The sequence below is a fragment of the Triplophysa rosa genome, linkage group LG19 (assembly GCF_024868665.1).
Source record: "Triplophysa rosa linkage group LG19, Trosa_1v2, whole genome shotgun sequence".
NCBI lineage: Eukaryota > Metazoa > Chordata > Actinopteri > Cypriniformes > Nemacheilidae > Triplophysa > Triplophysa rosa.
In genome coordinates, this window is record NC_079908.1 from 12,523,275 (window position 1) to 12,540,925 (window position 17,651).

The 17,651-nt window shown below is 38.6% G+C and overlaps 1 protein-coding gene across 11 annotated transcripts in view; it reads left to right on the plus strand.

The window, feature by feature from the left end:
- The window catches only part of ncam1a (neural cell adhesion molecule 1a), a 208,237-nt gene that overhangs the window by 155,031 nt on the left and 35,555 nt on the right, over positions 1 to 17,651 (plus strand). For 6 of the 11 annotated variants that reach the window (XM_057359863.1, XM_057359865.1, XM_057359868.1 and 3 more), the window contains exons 9-13: positions 6,255 to 6,284; positions 11,382 to 11,532; positions 13,945 to 14,129; positions 15,417 to 15,513; positions 17,139 to 17,306. In XM_057359863.1, the coding sequence (XP_057215846.1) occupies positions 6,255 to 6,284; positions 11,382 to 11,532; positions 13,945 to 14,129; positions 15,417 to 15,513; positions 17,139 to 17,306 (631 nt within the window). The remainder of the gene's footprint in view (positions 1 to 6,254; positions 6,285 to 11,381; positions 11,533 to 13,944; positions 14,130 to 15,416; positions 15,514 to 17,138; positions 17,307 to 17,651) is intronic. The other 5 variants (XM_057359864.1, XM_057359867.1, XM_057359874.1 and 2 more) reach the window with 1 other exon arrangement.

The window sequence follows — 17,651 nt, forward strand, 5'->3', positions numbered from 1 at the left end:
GTTAGTTACCCTTTTTGTTTGTCACTGGGTTTTGCAAAAATCTAACCATTAAAGTAACAACACCGTCTTAAAGTTTTTAAAAAGTATTGTGTTTTTTCCATTCCCTGAAAATCAGCGAATTTCGACATCCAAGGTTTCGGAAGGACAGCACAAATATGCACTTTGAGTGACACCTACTCTGTTTGCCAGAAAATGATAAATAATTATTAAAATAGATATAGAATTAAAAATAGTAGATAAATAATTATTACCCCATTGTCAAGGTGCAAAAAATATTTTCTCTTGGCCAGTTAGAAATATATTTGGTATATATGGACAGGCCTTTTTTTCAATCCACATGCCCTTGGCAGGTGGGGTAAAAAGTCAATCTATACCTTGTGTGCTATACAGTATTACATTCCATTTTACAGCAGCAGTTAGTGGGCAACACAAGTGAATAAGGCTTAGCAGTGTGTGATGAGGCGCACATGAAGTCAATGAGGTCTCATCAGTGCTGTCATTAAACGAAGAGCACGACATTTAATGCTTAATGTATTTAATCTGTATAGGTCACGTGATGCACATGCAAAACAACCGCTATTAAACCATTAACGTGTGTTTATGACACAATACCATCATGCAAATCCCTTTGAAAAGCAAAACCATGCAAATATGGAGTCTGTAATCAGACCAAGCCGTTTAGTTGAAAGGCGTATCATTGTGGATTCGGTGAGTCAGGAGCACGTGTACAGGTCCCCCAAATCCTACCTCATACGTGTCCTGTATTCCCAACCACAAATTTTCAATGTCTGAACAAGTCAGCAATGCACAGAAACCTCAGAGAACGCAGGGAACCGTGACTACCCAGTGAGCAATATCTAAGCCAGGCTGGAGCTCTCTAAGCAGCTGCATTATGAAAGAGGCTCTTTCTCTGTCTGTTCTGCCTGGTGGGGTGAAAGAGAGAGACAGGCTTATTGTATGAGACCTCACAGAGCCAGAACACTCTGATGTTAGAGATAGGGTATTGATCATTTATGTATATGTGGAAGAAAAGCCATTAAAGGATGGGAAACACAAGGATTTTAACGCTTCCATTTAAGAATTTAAGGTGATTTGAACAATTCAGAGACGCGTTGTATTAGGCTGTGCAGTTCCTGGAACAAAAATGTTATTACGCATTTGTGTTTTCATGTTTTTTGCATCCAGCGATTGTTCTGTTTTTGCAATTTCTTCTAAAGCCATATTTTTAGTCAGCGTTTGAGGTATCTTCTACGCATGTTCTTTTTTATATAACTCTAAGACGGTGACTTTACTGCATGCACAGAAGAAGCATATTGTATATTTTATATTTATAAAAAACTGTTTTTAATAACTTGCATCACATAGATCAGCAAGACGTTTTTTTAACCAATTTACGTGTTAGACTTTTACAATTGAGCAAAAACCCTGTTGTGTTGCATTTCTGTTTACGCAAATAACTCGTTTTTATTTTATTTGCAATAATGTTTTAAAGTATAAAAAACAGGTATATAATGCATATTGTCACTGTCCTTCCAAAACCTTGTATGTCCAAATTCACTGTTTTTCAGGAAATGGAAAAAACACAGTACTTTTTAAATGATTAAATACTGTGTTGTCAAAGTTGACAAGCACGTTTTAATACTTGTATGACAAACATAAAGGGCCCTATCGTACACCCGGCGCAAGGCGCAGCGCACGTGTTTTTGCTAGTTTCAGCCCAACGCATTTCTCTTTTTCCCGTCTTGCGCTGCGTTGTTTAAATAGCAAATGCATTTGCACTCATTTGCGGCCATGTTGGTCTTAAAAAGAGGTGTTTTCTGACGCATTGTTGGCGCGTTGCTATTTTGAGGACCTGAAAATAGACTGCGCCATAGACCAACTCAAACCTGGTCTAAAGTCAATGGCGCATTTAAAGAGCGCGTTAGTAGAAAATGCGCCTCTGGGCGGGTCCACAACACGCTTTCACTTTACTTATTATACAGAGGGAAGCGCAGCAGCACACAAACATGCCAAATATAAAAGAGTACAATGTAAAAGATTATTATTGTGTACATAAAGATAAAAATCCGACGTGTCCTGGAGATGGTCTGCTCGCGCTCTTTAACATCATGCACGTGTGTCCAGTGTTTGCTCTTGCAAGTTCCGCCAGGTAAATAGCGAATCCGCCATGGCACGAGCACAACTGGCTCTTAAAGGGAATGAGAGATGAGACTCTGATTGGTTTACTGCACTTTTCGCCCCCAAAAGACCCATTACTCATTAAGAGAATCGGGACAACACGTTTAGACCATGCACCCAGGCACGCCGACCATTTTCCCGTCATTAAACTAGCAAAAGTGGATTCGGAAATGCCCTGAGTGCACCTACGCCGTGTGGTTTAGACCAATCGCTTAGATCGTTAATATAGGGCCCAAAGTGTGACTAATAATAATGATTTATGGCCAAAAAAATCACGAAATTCGGAGAGGTTTCAGATGGATAGAAGCGATATTTTATTCCTATTTTGTTGAACTGTTTCCCGTAGCACAACAGGAAATGAATGCGATTGCCAGAAACATTAGTAGTCATACAAAATCTGATTTTGCTACGTGTTGTAAGTATTACACACTGAAGATCACACGCTTCCTTCTGGGTCGAACGACAAAATGTTAAGCGAGGATCAGAATGCTTCATTGGACGAACTGCCCTTTCAATTATCATTTAAGCGAGTCTACTGAACTGTCCTTGACATGTATGAATCACACAGTCAAGAGAGGCATTTCAGAGTTGTTAGCCTATTGTGAAGTCCACTGCCATGCAGTCCAATGATAGACTCTTAACAAATTCCGTGCTGATCTGGGGTCAGTACAATTCATCCCATCCCCGTCCTAATGCGTCTTGTGTGTGTACAGTATATAGAGCCATTAAGATGCTATGCATGGATAACCGTCTTAACAAAATACCTGGAAAAGCCAATTAAACATTCTTGTGTGACCCTAAAGGTTCATTTTTATATTCAACAACGGACGGATAATCTTGCTGCTTTTTACAGGTCAGTTTGATCCCCACAGCTGTTTGTATGCATGTATAAGACAACAGTTCTGTTTTAAAGGTCAGTGAGAGAGTACCTGATCAGAATTGTGTTTTGAGAGCAGGTCGGTCAACCTGCCAAAAAATGTGCCAAGCACAAGGCTTTAACCCCTCGTAACCCCTTGACAAGCTGTCAGTGATAGAGTAATTAAATCAATAGAGGAAGAGCGGATGTGAAGACACTACAATGTATGCGTGTGCTGTTAATTTAGAGGGAGTTGATAAGCGCATCTACAACACGTGATAGGAAATGTTATGGCTCTGATAGTGTGTAATTTCTTTAGAGAGCTGAGTGAGGTAGTAGACCTGAGACCATCTGATGTTGCATGTTGTTGATGTTGTACAGAAAAATGACAGGTACTGATCTAATTGGCTGAAAATCTGACGCTCATTTCCAGCATTTTACTTTTCCGTGCAATAATATGAATTCGTTTTGATGAACTAGTTTTTTTTTCTGTGTTGTGTGTGCAAATGACACATTAAAAGAAAACAAACTGTGATTGGTTTCATTACTGTCAGTCAAACAGTCGCATATTTATAATATACAGTGCTTAATACTGTGCTTAAATTTATTAGACCACCTGTTATACAGAAATAAAGAGAAAATGCAAATACTTCTTTAAAACTAAACACTTCGTGACATTTATTTGTCAAATATAAAACTAAATTTTGTAATAGTCTTTATTCACATTTTATACCCAAATTAGAGCTGGCACATTCAACTTCTCTCAAAAGTCAGAGATAAATCAATTGTAACATTAAACCTTTAAAACTTATTTTTATATCAAAGGGATAATTCTCCCCCAAAAAATATATTTTGAAGAATGTTGGTAACCGAATACGGCGGTACCTATTGACTTTTTTTGTTTTATGTCCATACGGTAGAAGTGAATTGGTAGCGCTGTTGTTCAGTTACCAACATTCTTCAAAATATCTATTAATATCAAAACTCTTTTGTGTTCTGCAGAAGAAAGAAGCTCGCACAGGTTTGAAATGACAGCAGGGCGAGTAAGGCTATGTTCACATTTGACTTCTTTTTTGAAGCTGCTAGTGTCTGTTTTACATTATAATCCTATGGACTAAACCGTGTTTCAAAAAAGTCCTGAGTGCTTTTATAAACGCCAGCACCGGCGTCTTTTTCTGCAGCTCAAAGCGTCTTTTGAAGTGTGAAAAAAAAACGCTCTACGTCAAGCACCCTTTTCATAGCTAACCAATGACAAGCAAGTTAAGAGACCTGACGTTTCCATAACAACATGCGAGGAAGGTGATTGGTCGGCAAGATCAAGCTCGAAAAAATAAAATGGAGGCCGAAACGTTGGTTGGAGCATAGTTTTGTATAAATTTAAGTTTCATTTTTACTTCCAATAACTTTTGATTGCATTTCTAGCGAGAAATTAGTATTGTAATAGTTTTTAAATATGTGATTGGTTGTTGCAAAGACGCTCTCTGTTTATAATTCTAAAGCCTGTTTCTCTTAGCTGCCTTCGTGCACAAATGCTGCCTCTGAAGTCATTGCCGGCTGCTATTTGTAACCACAATGCTGCAAGCTTTTTTTTTACTGAAAAGCGCCATTGTCAACTTTTTCTTGTCAAAAAAGAAGTCAAATGTGAACATAGCCTAAATGATGACAGATTTTTTTTGGTAAACTATCCCTTTAAAGTGATACTTCACCCAAAAATGAAAATTCTGTCATCATTTACTCGCCTTAGAATTGTTCCAAATGTGTATACATTTCTTTGTTCTGATGAACACAGAGAAAGATATTTAGAATAATGCTTATAACCAAACAGATCTCAACACCCATTGACTACCATAGTAGGAAAAAAACAATGGTATTCAAAAGTGCCCCAGAACTGTTTGCTGTCCTACATTCTTCAAAATGTCTTCTTTTGTGTTCAACACAACAAAAAAATGATAAAGTAATTTTTCCTACTATGGGAGTCAATGTTTGTTGAGATCTGTTTGATCATAACCATTATTCCAAATATCTTTCTCTATGTTCATCAGAACAAAGAAGGAGAAAATGATACACATTTGGAACAACTCGAAGGTGAGTAAATGATGAAAGAATTTAGATTTTTGGGTGAAGTATCCCTTTAAGGACTGCAAGTAAATAACTGTGATTGGGCATCTGAATTATAAAATTATAGTACTTAACTATTTTTTCTGCCTTTCTTATAAAAAAGTACATTTTGAAAATGTTCCAGAATGTTTTATATGTCTAAATTAAAACAACTTATTCAACTCATCAGCTTGTTAATGCATTTAATAGAGAGACATCTAAAATATTCTCAGTGGTGGCGTCTTGAGGACTGCAGTTGAAAAATTGCTCTGGTGGCTCAGATCAACAAAAAACGTCTACTTTTTATTCCTATCAAGCAAATAGCTTAAAATATTCAGTTGAAAATCTACTCTTTCTGTAATAAAGTGTCTTTATTCTGCTTGATCATTGTCAGACTTTTTGATTAACAGTCAAAATAATAGCTCTCTGCTTCACGAAGACCAAGCCTTTATTCACTCAGCGGCACTCTGTCATAAGTCAAATAAGTAGATCGTCTCCTATTCACATCTGTTTGATTTATCATTTGTGCTAGTCACGTTGTCAACAGGCCCTATTGTGAACCCTAAATGTGAAAATTCTCAGCTATGCAATTCCAGATGGCAATGTCACCGATTGATTTTAGCTTAACAAATGAGTGCAAGGTAGAAAAGCTACGCTGAAACTTACTTGTCATTGTCCCATTCAAATACAGGAATGTGTGTTGTCAAATAAAAGACAACAGGTATTGGTCTAGCTTTTGCTGAAACTATAACTTTGTATTAGCACCTATTTTATATTGCTTATTTCTCTCTGAACTCTCTGTAAGTCGCTTTGGATAAAAGCGTCTGTTAAATGTAACTATAAAAGAATGCATCTCTTTCAAGCTGAAAGACAACAGCATCTGTGACACATGGCACATTGATGAAATGAATGTGGCAATCAGAGATGGCTTTACAGGTACTGGATCTTTACAGAGACTGTTGGTGGTAAATTTGATATATGGAAATGTATGTAAAATCCATACATATGTTTATGTATGAATTTCATAAATATAAAACATGTCACATATATGTATGGAAAGCAATACTGGATTTCTGAGTGGGCTTCTTGTAGTGTTTTGCTTTATATGTATTTGTGTTTACAGGCTTCATGGACTCGACCTGAGAAACACAAGGTAGGGACACTAAACATGTAGCCAAGATGTTGACTAATCCTAGAGAGGTTCCTTATCACTGCAGAACATCAAGTTTTGGCTCTCTTCTACCTCAAAATCCTGTAGACGCTAAAAAACCCCCTGAATAAAATGACCTAACTATTTAAAATAGTTAAAATGACTCATTACTTTTCTTTATTTAGCATATTTTCTATTATTTTGTCTGTGAGCTTCCATAAACAGAAATGGTGACGATGTCTAAGCTGTTTTAGAAACAACTTCACTTTTCTTAGTAGAAACTTTTCCCCCTTAGACAAACTTTCTCAGGGGACTGAAGAAATAACAGAGGGGCTGTTAGGGCAGATGTCTCAAAGGTTGGATGGAACATGCCAGTTATTTTTTATTTTTTTGGAAAGAGAGCTAACACTCTGTGTTCTCCTATGGACTCAGAAAGAGGAATGTAGCAGCACATATACAAACACACATAACCAACTATAGATTTATAAATAGACTAACATAAATATACTAAACCCTCACTGGATAAACTGTCCCACATGTCACAGATTGTTACAGAAACGTTAAAGTCGACAGACAGTAGAAACCTGTTTGCCACCCATTTTTATATTTTTTGAGAAACAGAATATCATCTGTGAACAAATATACTGTATGACAGAACTTGATTTTATCCATTGTCCAATAGTCTGTGCTGATTAAGTGACATCACCGAAAACCATATTAAAAAACATATTATCATTTAAATAAAGATGATAAAGTCTTAACATTTTGATTTGATCAAAAGGAACAGCTGTTTGGTTAGAGCTGAGACGTAGATGCTTTTTCTGATTTGTCAAAGAGAAATTCGTCAGCGTCTTCACAGTTGATTAAGAATGATTCAGATGCATATGGATTGTGTGGGATGGTCTCTTGAAAGGGCACAGTTATGGGGTTGCCCACACACCGCTTCATGTTTTTAAACCTCAAGAGTATAGATTAAAAACACCACGGTTCATTAACCGAGCACTTCACTGCCAAAGCAAAGACACTGCATCAAGTTTTGGAATAGTTCTGTTCACAAAAGTACAAGTGCTTTGTTGAGAAATCTACAGTAAAAAGTATTGATAACAGAGTAACAGGATAGGAACACATGGTCAGATGCGCTTTTTGCTTGAAATGCAGTTTTTGCAATTGTTTTAATTTATAATTTGGTAACATGTACTGTACAATAAATACTTCACTTTATAAAAAGGAATGAGTCTAGAAGCAGATTAGTTTTTACTGTTTTTATCAAGAAATCCCTATCAAGAACTGAGAAAATGTATTGCCCTCAGTATCGACACTTCAATCCCTCTCACAGTTGGAAAAATGTCTTCTGTCTGATTGTAAAGATGCCAGGAACCTGTACTGTGCTGACCTTGACTAAATTCAATTAGCATTCAATCTTGCAAAGTCTGACATGCCAGCTGTCTAGACTTTCCCTGTTTTAAACCACCTCAGGGTAACAATTCTTCAGCATGTGCTGCGTCAATCCAACCTAGGCCATTTTTGTCAAAAGTTCACATTTATCCTGTTCCGCATTTGGACACATTGTCATCAATCTTCTTCGTGCTCCAATGCTCTTCCAGTTTCTCGTTAGCGTGAAATGTGTGACTCAAATGAAGTAAAAGACCCTGTTAGGCTCACTTTTCTGCAACAGACAGTCAGCAGTCAACTTTTTCTGAAGTTGTCTCTTTGTCAGTGTAGTCACACAATCTGACTGCTGTCACCTAGTTTTCCTCGAAAAAGCGAAATCGCTTTTTTTCTGCGTGAAGGCCTTGAGACTGAGCTCTGACTTTATTTTGCCTTTCGTTGCTTTTGGGTGGTCTTTTAGGAGGATTGTATGGGCAGAATTGAGCGGTCTCGTTCTTCTTTATTAGGCGAGATCAGGTGTGCACATGTGCGCGATGGTATTTCGGCGCATCTGTAAGACTCCCATAGAAAATAAGTTTACATTTGTGCAGTAAGATGGAGAGTTTTGTCTCATGAGAAAAAGATCCCGGTAATATCATGTGAAATTTTCCTCCCAGTCACCAAATTTTTTCTGACCTCTGACATCCACATTAATTGTATTTCTCGATACAGTACATTCAGCGCACATACAGTATGTATACATTAATAAGTATACTTAAAGAGACATATTTTGAAACAAATTTGATATTTTAAAGAAATGTAAACAAGTCCTGTAAACGGTCAAATGTTCTTCTGAGTTCCCTCACAGAAATGGTCTCTATGTTTTTTCATCACATCTGTTTTCTGCTAGATTTGACACCAGACAAGAAACTAAAGGCACAAATCGATTCGGCGGAAAGATTCCAGCTTAACGCTTGAGGAAGTCGTAGTGCGTTTATGACTGACCCTCCATACAACACAGAAAAAACAGAACAGACACTGTATGCGGCTTACTGTCAATTACTATGCAGCGGATGGGGACTCGGTCGACAGCGCTGCATACTAACATCTGTCTGAACGTGAAGCACAAGCAGGATGGAATTTATGGCCGAGACCCTGGTTGTTACTTAAAGCACACAATCCCTTACATCGTGACTAAGCCAGAGCACCTTAAATCAAGTTTGTGAATTGATTGAATTTCTGAGCTGCATACACTCCATTCCGCTCCGTAGTCAAATTTCTCACTGACCATTGAACAGGCGCTTTATAAATGAAGTGCCACTGCAGATTCCCAAACATCTTATTTCCCGGCTGTCTTCTCCGGGCCTCTGATGAAAGCTTCAGGCTGATGCTCACGTTTTCCAGGAGCTTCCCCATCACTCTGGCAAAACAATATTTCACCCCAAAATGAATATTCCTTCATTTTTACTGACCCTTGTGTCAGTCACAATCTATATGACTTTCTTTTATCCGTGAAACGCAAAGGAGTTGGCCGAGCTCCATTATTCAAATCAGTGGAAGTGAATGGCGACTTCACACGTACGTTTGTATGACTTTAATAAAATTACGTATATGGCGCTTTTTTTGGACAGCTTGGTCCTTATTCATTCTTATGTAATACTCTATGAAAGAAACAAGTTTGAAGTACAGGATTTTTATTTCGAGGTGAACTGTTCCTTTAAGAAAATGTAAACAATATTCAGAAAACCCTGTTTAGTGCTTTCTGTGCCTTCAGTACTGTACACACACAAACAATATCGTCGTCTTGCATGTTAAACAAGGTACGCTCTACTAAGCACGAGTCAACATTCCCCAATATCGAATCAGAAGCACATCTACCTCCGCAAGTCTTATTTTATTCATTCTGCTGCATTGAATACAGCATGTGAATGTTGATGTAGCTGGTCTCAAGACGTAGGAGCTTCACTTTTTCCCATTAATGTCTTTATTAAAGTGATTGGGTATCTGTGTGATGATCATGGCCGATAGTTTCTGCACGGCTGAGTACATTTGTTCGTTGAGTAATACGGTGGCAGGTGGCATGACTAATAAATCTATTTAAATGTGTCATAGAAGAGGCTGCGCTCTTTGATTAACATGGGTTGTATTATGCAAGTCAGATGCGCTCAGTCAATTAATTTTCTTCTAAATTGTATGAGAGTGCCATTAATCTGTGAAGTTCCGCTTTTCTTTGCTAAGTCAAACTTGCGCTTGCGAGTCTGTAACATATGGTACAATGTACACATGGTTGGCTGATGTATGATGTGTCTGTGGGCTCCGCATTTAACATTTATATAACTGTATAATAGAAACTACAGTATATATCTTCATTTTTGTGACTGGTGGCCATTTAATTTTTATTTTATAATATTATGAATACAATAGTAAATAATAATTGTATTAGTGTAGTGTTACTTCTAAATCGTTTTCTGTCATGATTTTAATTCATCTATGTATGACAGATTATTTAAAAGAAGACAAATATTCATCTACTACAATTAATCTAAGTGCACAAGAATGTACTAAATTCTGTTTTAACTAGGTATGGCATGTCTATAATGTAATGTATCATCGCGTGAATCATGTAAATTTGCTTCTTTTGAAAACTGATCTAAAAGGCTGTGAAGTCTCTTCTGACTTTAAAACTACCAAAGAAAACACAGAGCAGCAATGAAACTCATGTCTGTTTTTTATCGTAACACAGCCGGCACTAACATTGATTGCTGAAATCAAAGCCCCTCCAGTCATAGGATCTCTCATCGCCATGGTAACCAAAGATGGGCAGCAGAGTAAATGCGGTATGAGTTAAAGAACGCATGCATGTGCGCTGGATGGAGCCGGAGAGTAAAACTGTTAGCAGATTGTCCCAGCTGTGCTGTTCAAACACGCTTTGTGGAGAAAAGGCTTTAAAGTGGCCCCTGCTGTGTGGTCCACTTTATTATTGATTCCTGCCTCACTGTCTCCCCAAACACCTCCCCGAGCCTCAGACGGAGACTGAAACGCAGACATAACATCCTACTGCCCCTCTGCTGGTCTGTGTTGTAGTGTTCTAGAATAATATACTTGCTTAAATCATGTTCCACTTTCTGATGTTTTCTTTTAAAGGAATCAAAAATGGAAATAATCATTTAATAACTTTCAAGTTTTTAATGGGAATTGCATAAACATTCGCTTAGCTTTTGGTAGTTCACTGAAAATTGTATTACCTTCTTCTGTTTCTTACACAAATCTTTCGCCAACGATTCATACACTTTTAGTGAATGAAGACTTTCATCTTGTTTATTAGCTATTTTTAATTTAGATATAATTAGTTTTATTTATCACTATAGACGGTTTCACCGGACACGTGCCTGGCCAGCAGTTAACATCCGATCTGTGTTTGGTTACAATTTAAGAAATGATTTGATATTTAATTCATATTTATATTAATTGATATTAATATTTTATTGTATATTAATTATATTAAATTTAATTGAATTAAAACTACTTAACAGTTATTGATTCCGTGCGTAGGTCTACCGGAAGTTAACTTTGGGCCACATTCAGTAACGTTTGTTTATGTTGTTGCTGCTGAAACTTCTATTCCTTGTAGAATAGGACCCTGTAGTTCTTCTAGCACTGGGATTCAGGAATAATTTTGAATTATTCATTTGTATTTTTTCTTACTCTGTCTCTCTTTGTCTTTCTCACTAGAGCCTGGATGGTAACGTGGTTGTACGCAGTGATGCCCGCGTGTCCTCTCTCACTCTGAAATACGTGCAGTTCACGGATGCGGGCCAGTACCTCTGCACCGCTCGCAACTCCATTGGTCAGGACATCCAGAGCATGTACCTGGAAGTGCGATGTAAGCCAAACTTCTCTCTTTTACCCTTTGTCTTTTTGTTTAAAGTGAATGCGTCAGCTCAATGTAGTGGACAACTTGAGATTTCTCAATGTTCCCTCTGGCTCTGTGTTTGTTGCTAGTCTGCTTATACAAAAAGCAGCACAACTGGTGACCAGTATAGCTTGTGTTTTGGATTGTCGTGTCCTCACCTGAGTTCTCAGCTGTCTTACCCAAGAATGACTTTCTCGGTCAACCAACTCAAGCAGCTTAACAGCAGATCCACCGGTTAAACCATCCCATTTGCATAAAATTAAAGGGATAGTTCACCCAAAAATGAAAATTCTGTCATCATGTACTCACCCTCTTGTCATCTCAAACCTGTATGACTTTCGTTCTTCCGCAGAACACGGGAGATATTTTGAAGAATATTGTCAACTGGCACTCATTCATTTGCATTGGTTTTGTGTCCATACATAGAAGTGAATGGGTGCCAACGCTGTTAGGTTACTAACTTTCTTCAAAACATCTTCTTTTGGGTGAACTATCACTTTAAAGGGACAGTTCACCCGAAAAACTAAATTCTGTCATTTACTCAAGTTGTTCCAAACCTTTGTTTTGTTGAACACAAACAAAGATATTTTGAAGATTGTGGGAAGCCAAACAGTTTTGGGGCACCATTGACTACCATATTTGTGGTTATTTCTGCTGTAGTAGTAATAGTGCCCCAAAACTGTTTGGTTACAAAATATTTTTCTTTGTGTTCAGCAGAACAACAAAATGTGTACAGGTTTGGAACAACCTGAGGGGAGTAAATAATGACAAAATGTTCATTTTAGGATGAACTATCCCTTTAAGTAACCATTTGTCTTCTTATCTGACATTATTTTGAATACATAGCAGTAGTACTGTATTTAGGGAGTTGGTGGTCTCTGTTCAAATCACAATGTCATAAACGCAGCTGTATTTCATAGATTATGGGATTTCTTGAATTCAGAGCATAGCAGACTTCTATATGAAATGAAATACTCCTGTCTTCACATACAAACTCAATTTTGAGCGCGAACCCTGTTACTTTATCAGATTATGTTTACTCCAGTCGTCTGAGTACACGTTGTTGCACTTTGCCTGGTAGAAAATGACAGTAAAGCAGGTTGTAAAGTTATTTTCATATGCCTTCACACTTTACAGCGTTCTCAGAATCTAATTCTGAAAAGTGTGGAGGAAAAGCTTGAAGTGCAATGAAAATCTAATTGGATTAATTATTCTTGCCCCAAAATCTTCTCCAGTCCTGAGATAGCATCGTAATGTGCAATTGATAGAAATTGTGTGGAAATGTAGTTTGCCACAGCCTGGCTAGTGAGTAATCGACTTCTCAGTTGAGTGCACGGAGTGTTTTGCAGTAATTAACGATAAGAAAGGGTGCTTTGTCTGTCTCATGATCCAAGATCAGATTGTTCACTCCTATAGCTGCCAAATACTTACAGAGTCTCTGGCTGTGTCCAAAATAGCCCCTTATATAGTGAACTGTTTAGGGGATAACCATTTCTAGTGGTGTCCCAAACTATAGTGGACATTGTTGGGTGCACTCATTTAATCCCATAATTGACAGCACTTGTCAGATGGACACTCACAAGCTAACCTGAGTGACTGTATTTATTTCGTTTTCTTTTTTATTCAAGCTTACAGTTTACTGTTTTCCGTAGGTTATTTATTTATTTATTGTTCCAAATAGAGCTCAGCCTCGCAGTAAAAAATGAAGTTTTGGGCAGGCAGCCAGTTGGAAAGCCTATTTATTCTAGGCATTCTATTTTAAAATCAATGAGCGTTTTTATGCAAAGTTTAGTTGTTTACTTCACAGTATCAACACAGGAAGAACGTTTTCCCCCAAAGTCACACATGAAATGATCAGGCGGCGAAAAGACCTGCATCGTAACTCATTTCCAGCCTTAATTTCCCAATATTTATTTCAGGCACTGTTGCGATAAAATTTCATTGTCTGTTTCACCAAAGAGAGACATTAGATTTGGAGGTGCCCACATTATCTGAGGAGCAGCGTTGCAGCCTGCGCTCCAGAGATAGCGATAAGATTTCAGGGGATATGTGTCTTATCAGCACGGTTTTATAGGAAATGTGATGAGTCAACCACGTCTATCAATCCTGCTTTGGAAAGTTTAGCTAGCCGAGGTGCGCTGATACCCTACAGCTACGAGATCACTAAAGACAATAGACATCACATTATAGCTACTGGCTGCTCTGTAATAGCAGATAGCGGAAATTTCAATTCTGAAAGGTTGTTGGAAATGCATGGCGGGCCGGAGGGGATTATGGGCAATATATGCCAGCAGGCAGCCTTTCTATTTTTTGCCTCCTAGGTCTTACTCTAAAACCATTCTTGTGTAGCCTCCACTTTGCTGACGCTCTGTTTTATTGCAGATGCGCCGAAGATCCAGGGCCCTGCGGCAGTGTTCACCTGGGAGGGGAATCCGGCTAACATCACCTGTGAAGCTCTTGCGCACCCGAGCGCATCTGTTTCGTGGTTCCGCGATGGCCAGCTACTGCCCAGCGCTAATACCACAAACGTCAAGATCTACAACACTCCAACAAGCAGCTTTCTAGAGGTACGGTTTGCCACATAAACCCATCAGTCTTTAGGACCCTGTTTGCATCTGGTATTAGGAGCCATCAACTTAATATTAAATGATAGTAGGAGTAATAACAAGGCTTTCAGATTATATTTGGTTGGACAGTTTTTGATTTTCAATACATTTGTGTTGGAAAAAGTGTAACGATACATCACGTACACTATCAAAGTTTTAGAACACTTCTGTGCAGTTATCTTAAGGTTGTTATCTGAAGGCGTTTGCCCTCGCATCCTAAGTTTGAAAACTCCTGGTTTAGAACACTGCAAATGCAATGTGGTCACACACGCTTAGTTTAGATAATCACTGATCATTTTGGACCCTGATTTGGTCTGTTTACTGTACATTGATAATTGGATTACCTGAAACAGGTCTTCATACCAGGTGAAAGCAGGTTTCTAAATACCCCGTCATTAAAGTATCAAAACTGACAACAGGTCTGACACTAATAATTGCTTTTAGAGGTTATTTTCTATATGCCGCAGCACAAATTAAATCATAGTAAAAGGCTTCAATGAGGAATAAGTAGTAACTGTGAGGAAACAGTAATTACGGGTTGTTTCCTATAACTTTACAGTAATCTGCAGTCTATATTTCTGTAAATAGAGCCGGTACACACATCTTTCAAAACCTCATCAGCCCACAGGGCTCAAGCACTGGAAACATAATGACTCGTTTTTATTGTATTTACAGTCTCTCAGCATAATGATATTATAGAAAAATACAATCATTTTGTTTACACAGTTGCATGACTCTTAGATTGTTTTGATTGCCAGATTCTGACCCATTATATTAATTACACTCATTTAGTTGCATTCTGTATTAGCATTCATTGTGAACGGCCAGCGTGACATGTGTTATTTTTGGATTCCAACGAAGCACAGATTGTAATGATATTCTGTGCATAAGTGGTACCTGAACTTTAGTTTTTTTAAAGCCAACCTTTAAAGACCTTTTGACGGTACAGAATATTCATGTAAGGCTTTTTGTAAAGTCCCTGTTCCCTTGGCACATTTTCTTAAGCTTCTGCAGATAATAAAGCCTCTCTCTCTCTCTCTCTCTCTCTCTCTCTCTCTCTCTCGCTCAGCCTCTCTCTATCACTCAATAATTATCGAGTGGGGTGAGTGCCAGGGGTACAGACAAAACAGGTCACTGCATTGATGTGAAAACTAGCTTCCCAGCAACACGAAGAATAAAATATCTGCATCATTATGGGTCTGTCAAAAGATGACCGGTTCCTTGACTTTGCTCTTTTTCCTATGACAGGTCACTCCCGAGTCCCAGAACGACTTTGGCAGTTACAACTGTACGGCCATCAATGTCATCGGCACAGAATCAAAGGAATTCATTCTGATTCAAGCAGGTTTGTGAATGTCCAGGGTGCAGTTCAGATGAATGGCAAAATGAAAAGGAAAAATGAGTTACGATTTCCCCTGTTAGCATATTAACAACACAATGTCGAGGTTTTAATAAAAGTATTCACGCAGCATTTTTCACAAAGGCACAGGAAAGCTCTTAACACAGAATGTCTTTATACAGGAAAACCACTTCGAAATTCCCTCTTAGTACTAATTTATAATCCACAAGGTACGCAAAAGGTAAATCACCCCCGGACGGCGTTTCCTTACTTTTAGATCATAGCCAGCTCTCGTATTTTTTAGGCTGAGACTCTTGGGTAATAAAAGCATCAGGGATATGATTTTCATTCTGCAGTGTAGACGGTTAAATACGACACTGCCTCTGATATTTTTGGTGCTCTGTAAACTGGGGCAGATGTGAAATGGTGTGGAAGGCACAAAGCAGGGAGGTGATTATTTAGTCTCAAAGCGATGGGGCAGCGCAGGAGTGACGCCTTTCCTCCACATCACAGACTTTCGAGATGCCGCATTCCCACAATGGCACTTTATACAGTCGGCAGTCAGGGTTGGGGGACTGAATTTTTATTCTGCGATTAAGTGGAAAAAATGGCTCTTTAAGCAAGCTTTACCAGGGAAATTTAAGGGAGGTTTATTTTAAATAGGTCATTTCATACATTTAAGATTATTTCATTTTTATTTTCCCTCAGGTCTGCTTATATTACAAACTCATAATACTGTTTCACGACTAATTTTCAACCACTCTCTCTTTTTCTTTGCTTCAGTCTCTTTTCTATGTAAACAATCCCTGTGCAAGGCAAAGGAGAACCCTAACCCTAACTGAGTTTGTTGTTTTCGATTACAGTTATAGTTTTAAAGGTCCAATGTGTACTTTTTTGGAGGATCTATTGACAGAAATGAAATATAATATACATAACTATGTCTTCAGCGGTGTATAAAAACCTTACATAATGATGCGTTATGTTTCTATTATCGTAGAATGAGCTATATCTATCTACGTACACCGCGGGTCCTCTTGCATGGAATTTGTCATGTTGTTTCTACAGTAGCCCTAAACGGACAAACTGCTCTACAGAGCGCCTTTTGTAAATACGTTATCTCCTTCGGCAAAGACGCGAAAACGTGACGACATCTTAGTCCTGTGTCTGCCACCGTAGTGCTTCAAAAATGGAGGGGGAGGGGTGAAGTCACCCATTGGTTGCAATTTGCAATCTCACCACTAGATGCCGCTAAATTTCATACACTGGACCTTTAAATCTCTTATAGTACAAAACAAAAGTTTTCTGGTGTTTCTAACACTGTGCTCTCTTGAAATAACATAAAGAGGGTCATGTGTTACCCGAAGCCAGGAACAGCACAATCTTTATAATTATCAGGAACAGCATGTATCGTTGGCTCTGTACTCCCAGCATCACAGACATCACGCTTCTAGGCAATATATTAGTTTGTCTACTATAGATTCAACCTGCGGTTCAGGGGCAGTGCAGTAACTGTTCCCTTGATGACACAAACCCACTTTCACTGTTTTTATTTCTGTATTGCCTCATATTTGTGGTGTCCTTGGGTAGTGGACTTATGCTTATGTGTGTGCTAACATCTGTGTGTTCTCTAGATGTGCCTTCGGCCCCCTCTATCGATCGTGTGGTGCCGTATTCTAGCACAGCGCTAGTGGAATACGATGACCCCGCCTCCAGCGGAGGAGTTCCCATCCTCAAGTACAAAGCCGAGTGGAGGATAGCAGGCCAAGACTGGACTGACAGAGAGTTTGACGTTGAGGATGGTAAGTGTCCAACTTACCTCGAACATTTATTCCAAACTGGAATGCTATGGCGACTTCCATTGAAAGAGAATGACCGCAGGTCCCTCTCGATGTTTTTACATTTACTGCAGAGAACAGAAGGGTTTATAATGACGCACATAGTCAGTATCACCGCTAAACACTTTCCACAGCTGCTCGCCATTTCGAATGGTGGCAAAATAACCTTCCCCGCTGTCATAAATACACCCTTTCATTGGCGATATTGTCTGGCAAGCGTGAAGTACAATGCAGAATTGACCAAAAATAGACGTGCAAATGTGGGTAAGGGCCAGGGTTCGCTTGAATGCTAAATAAGAGAGCTCGGAG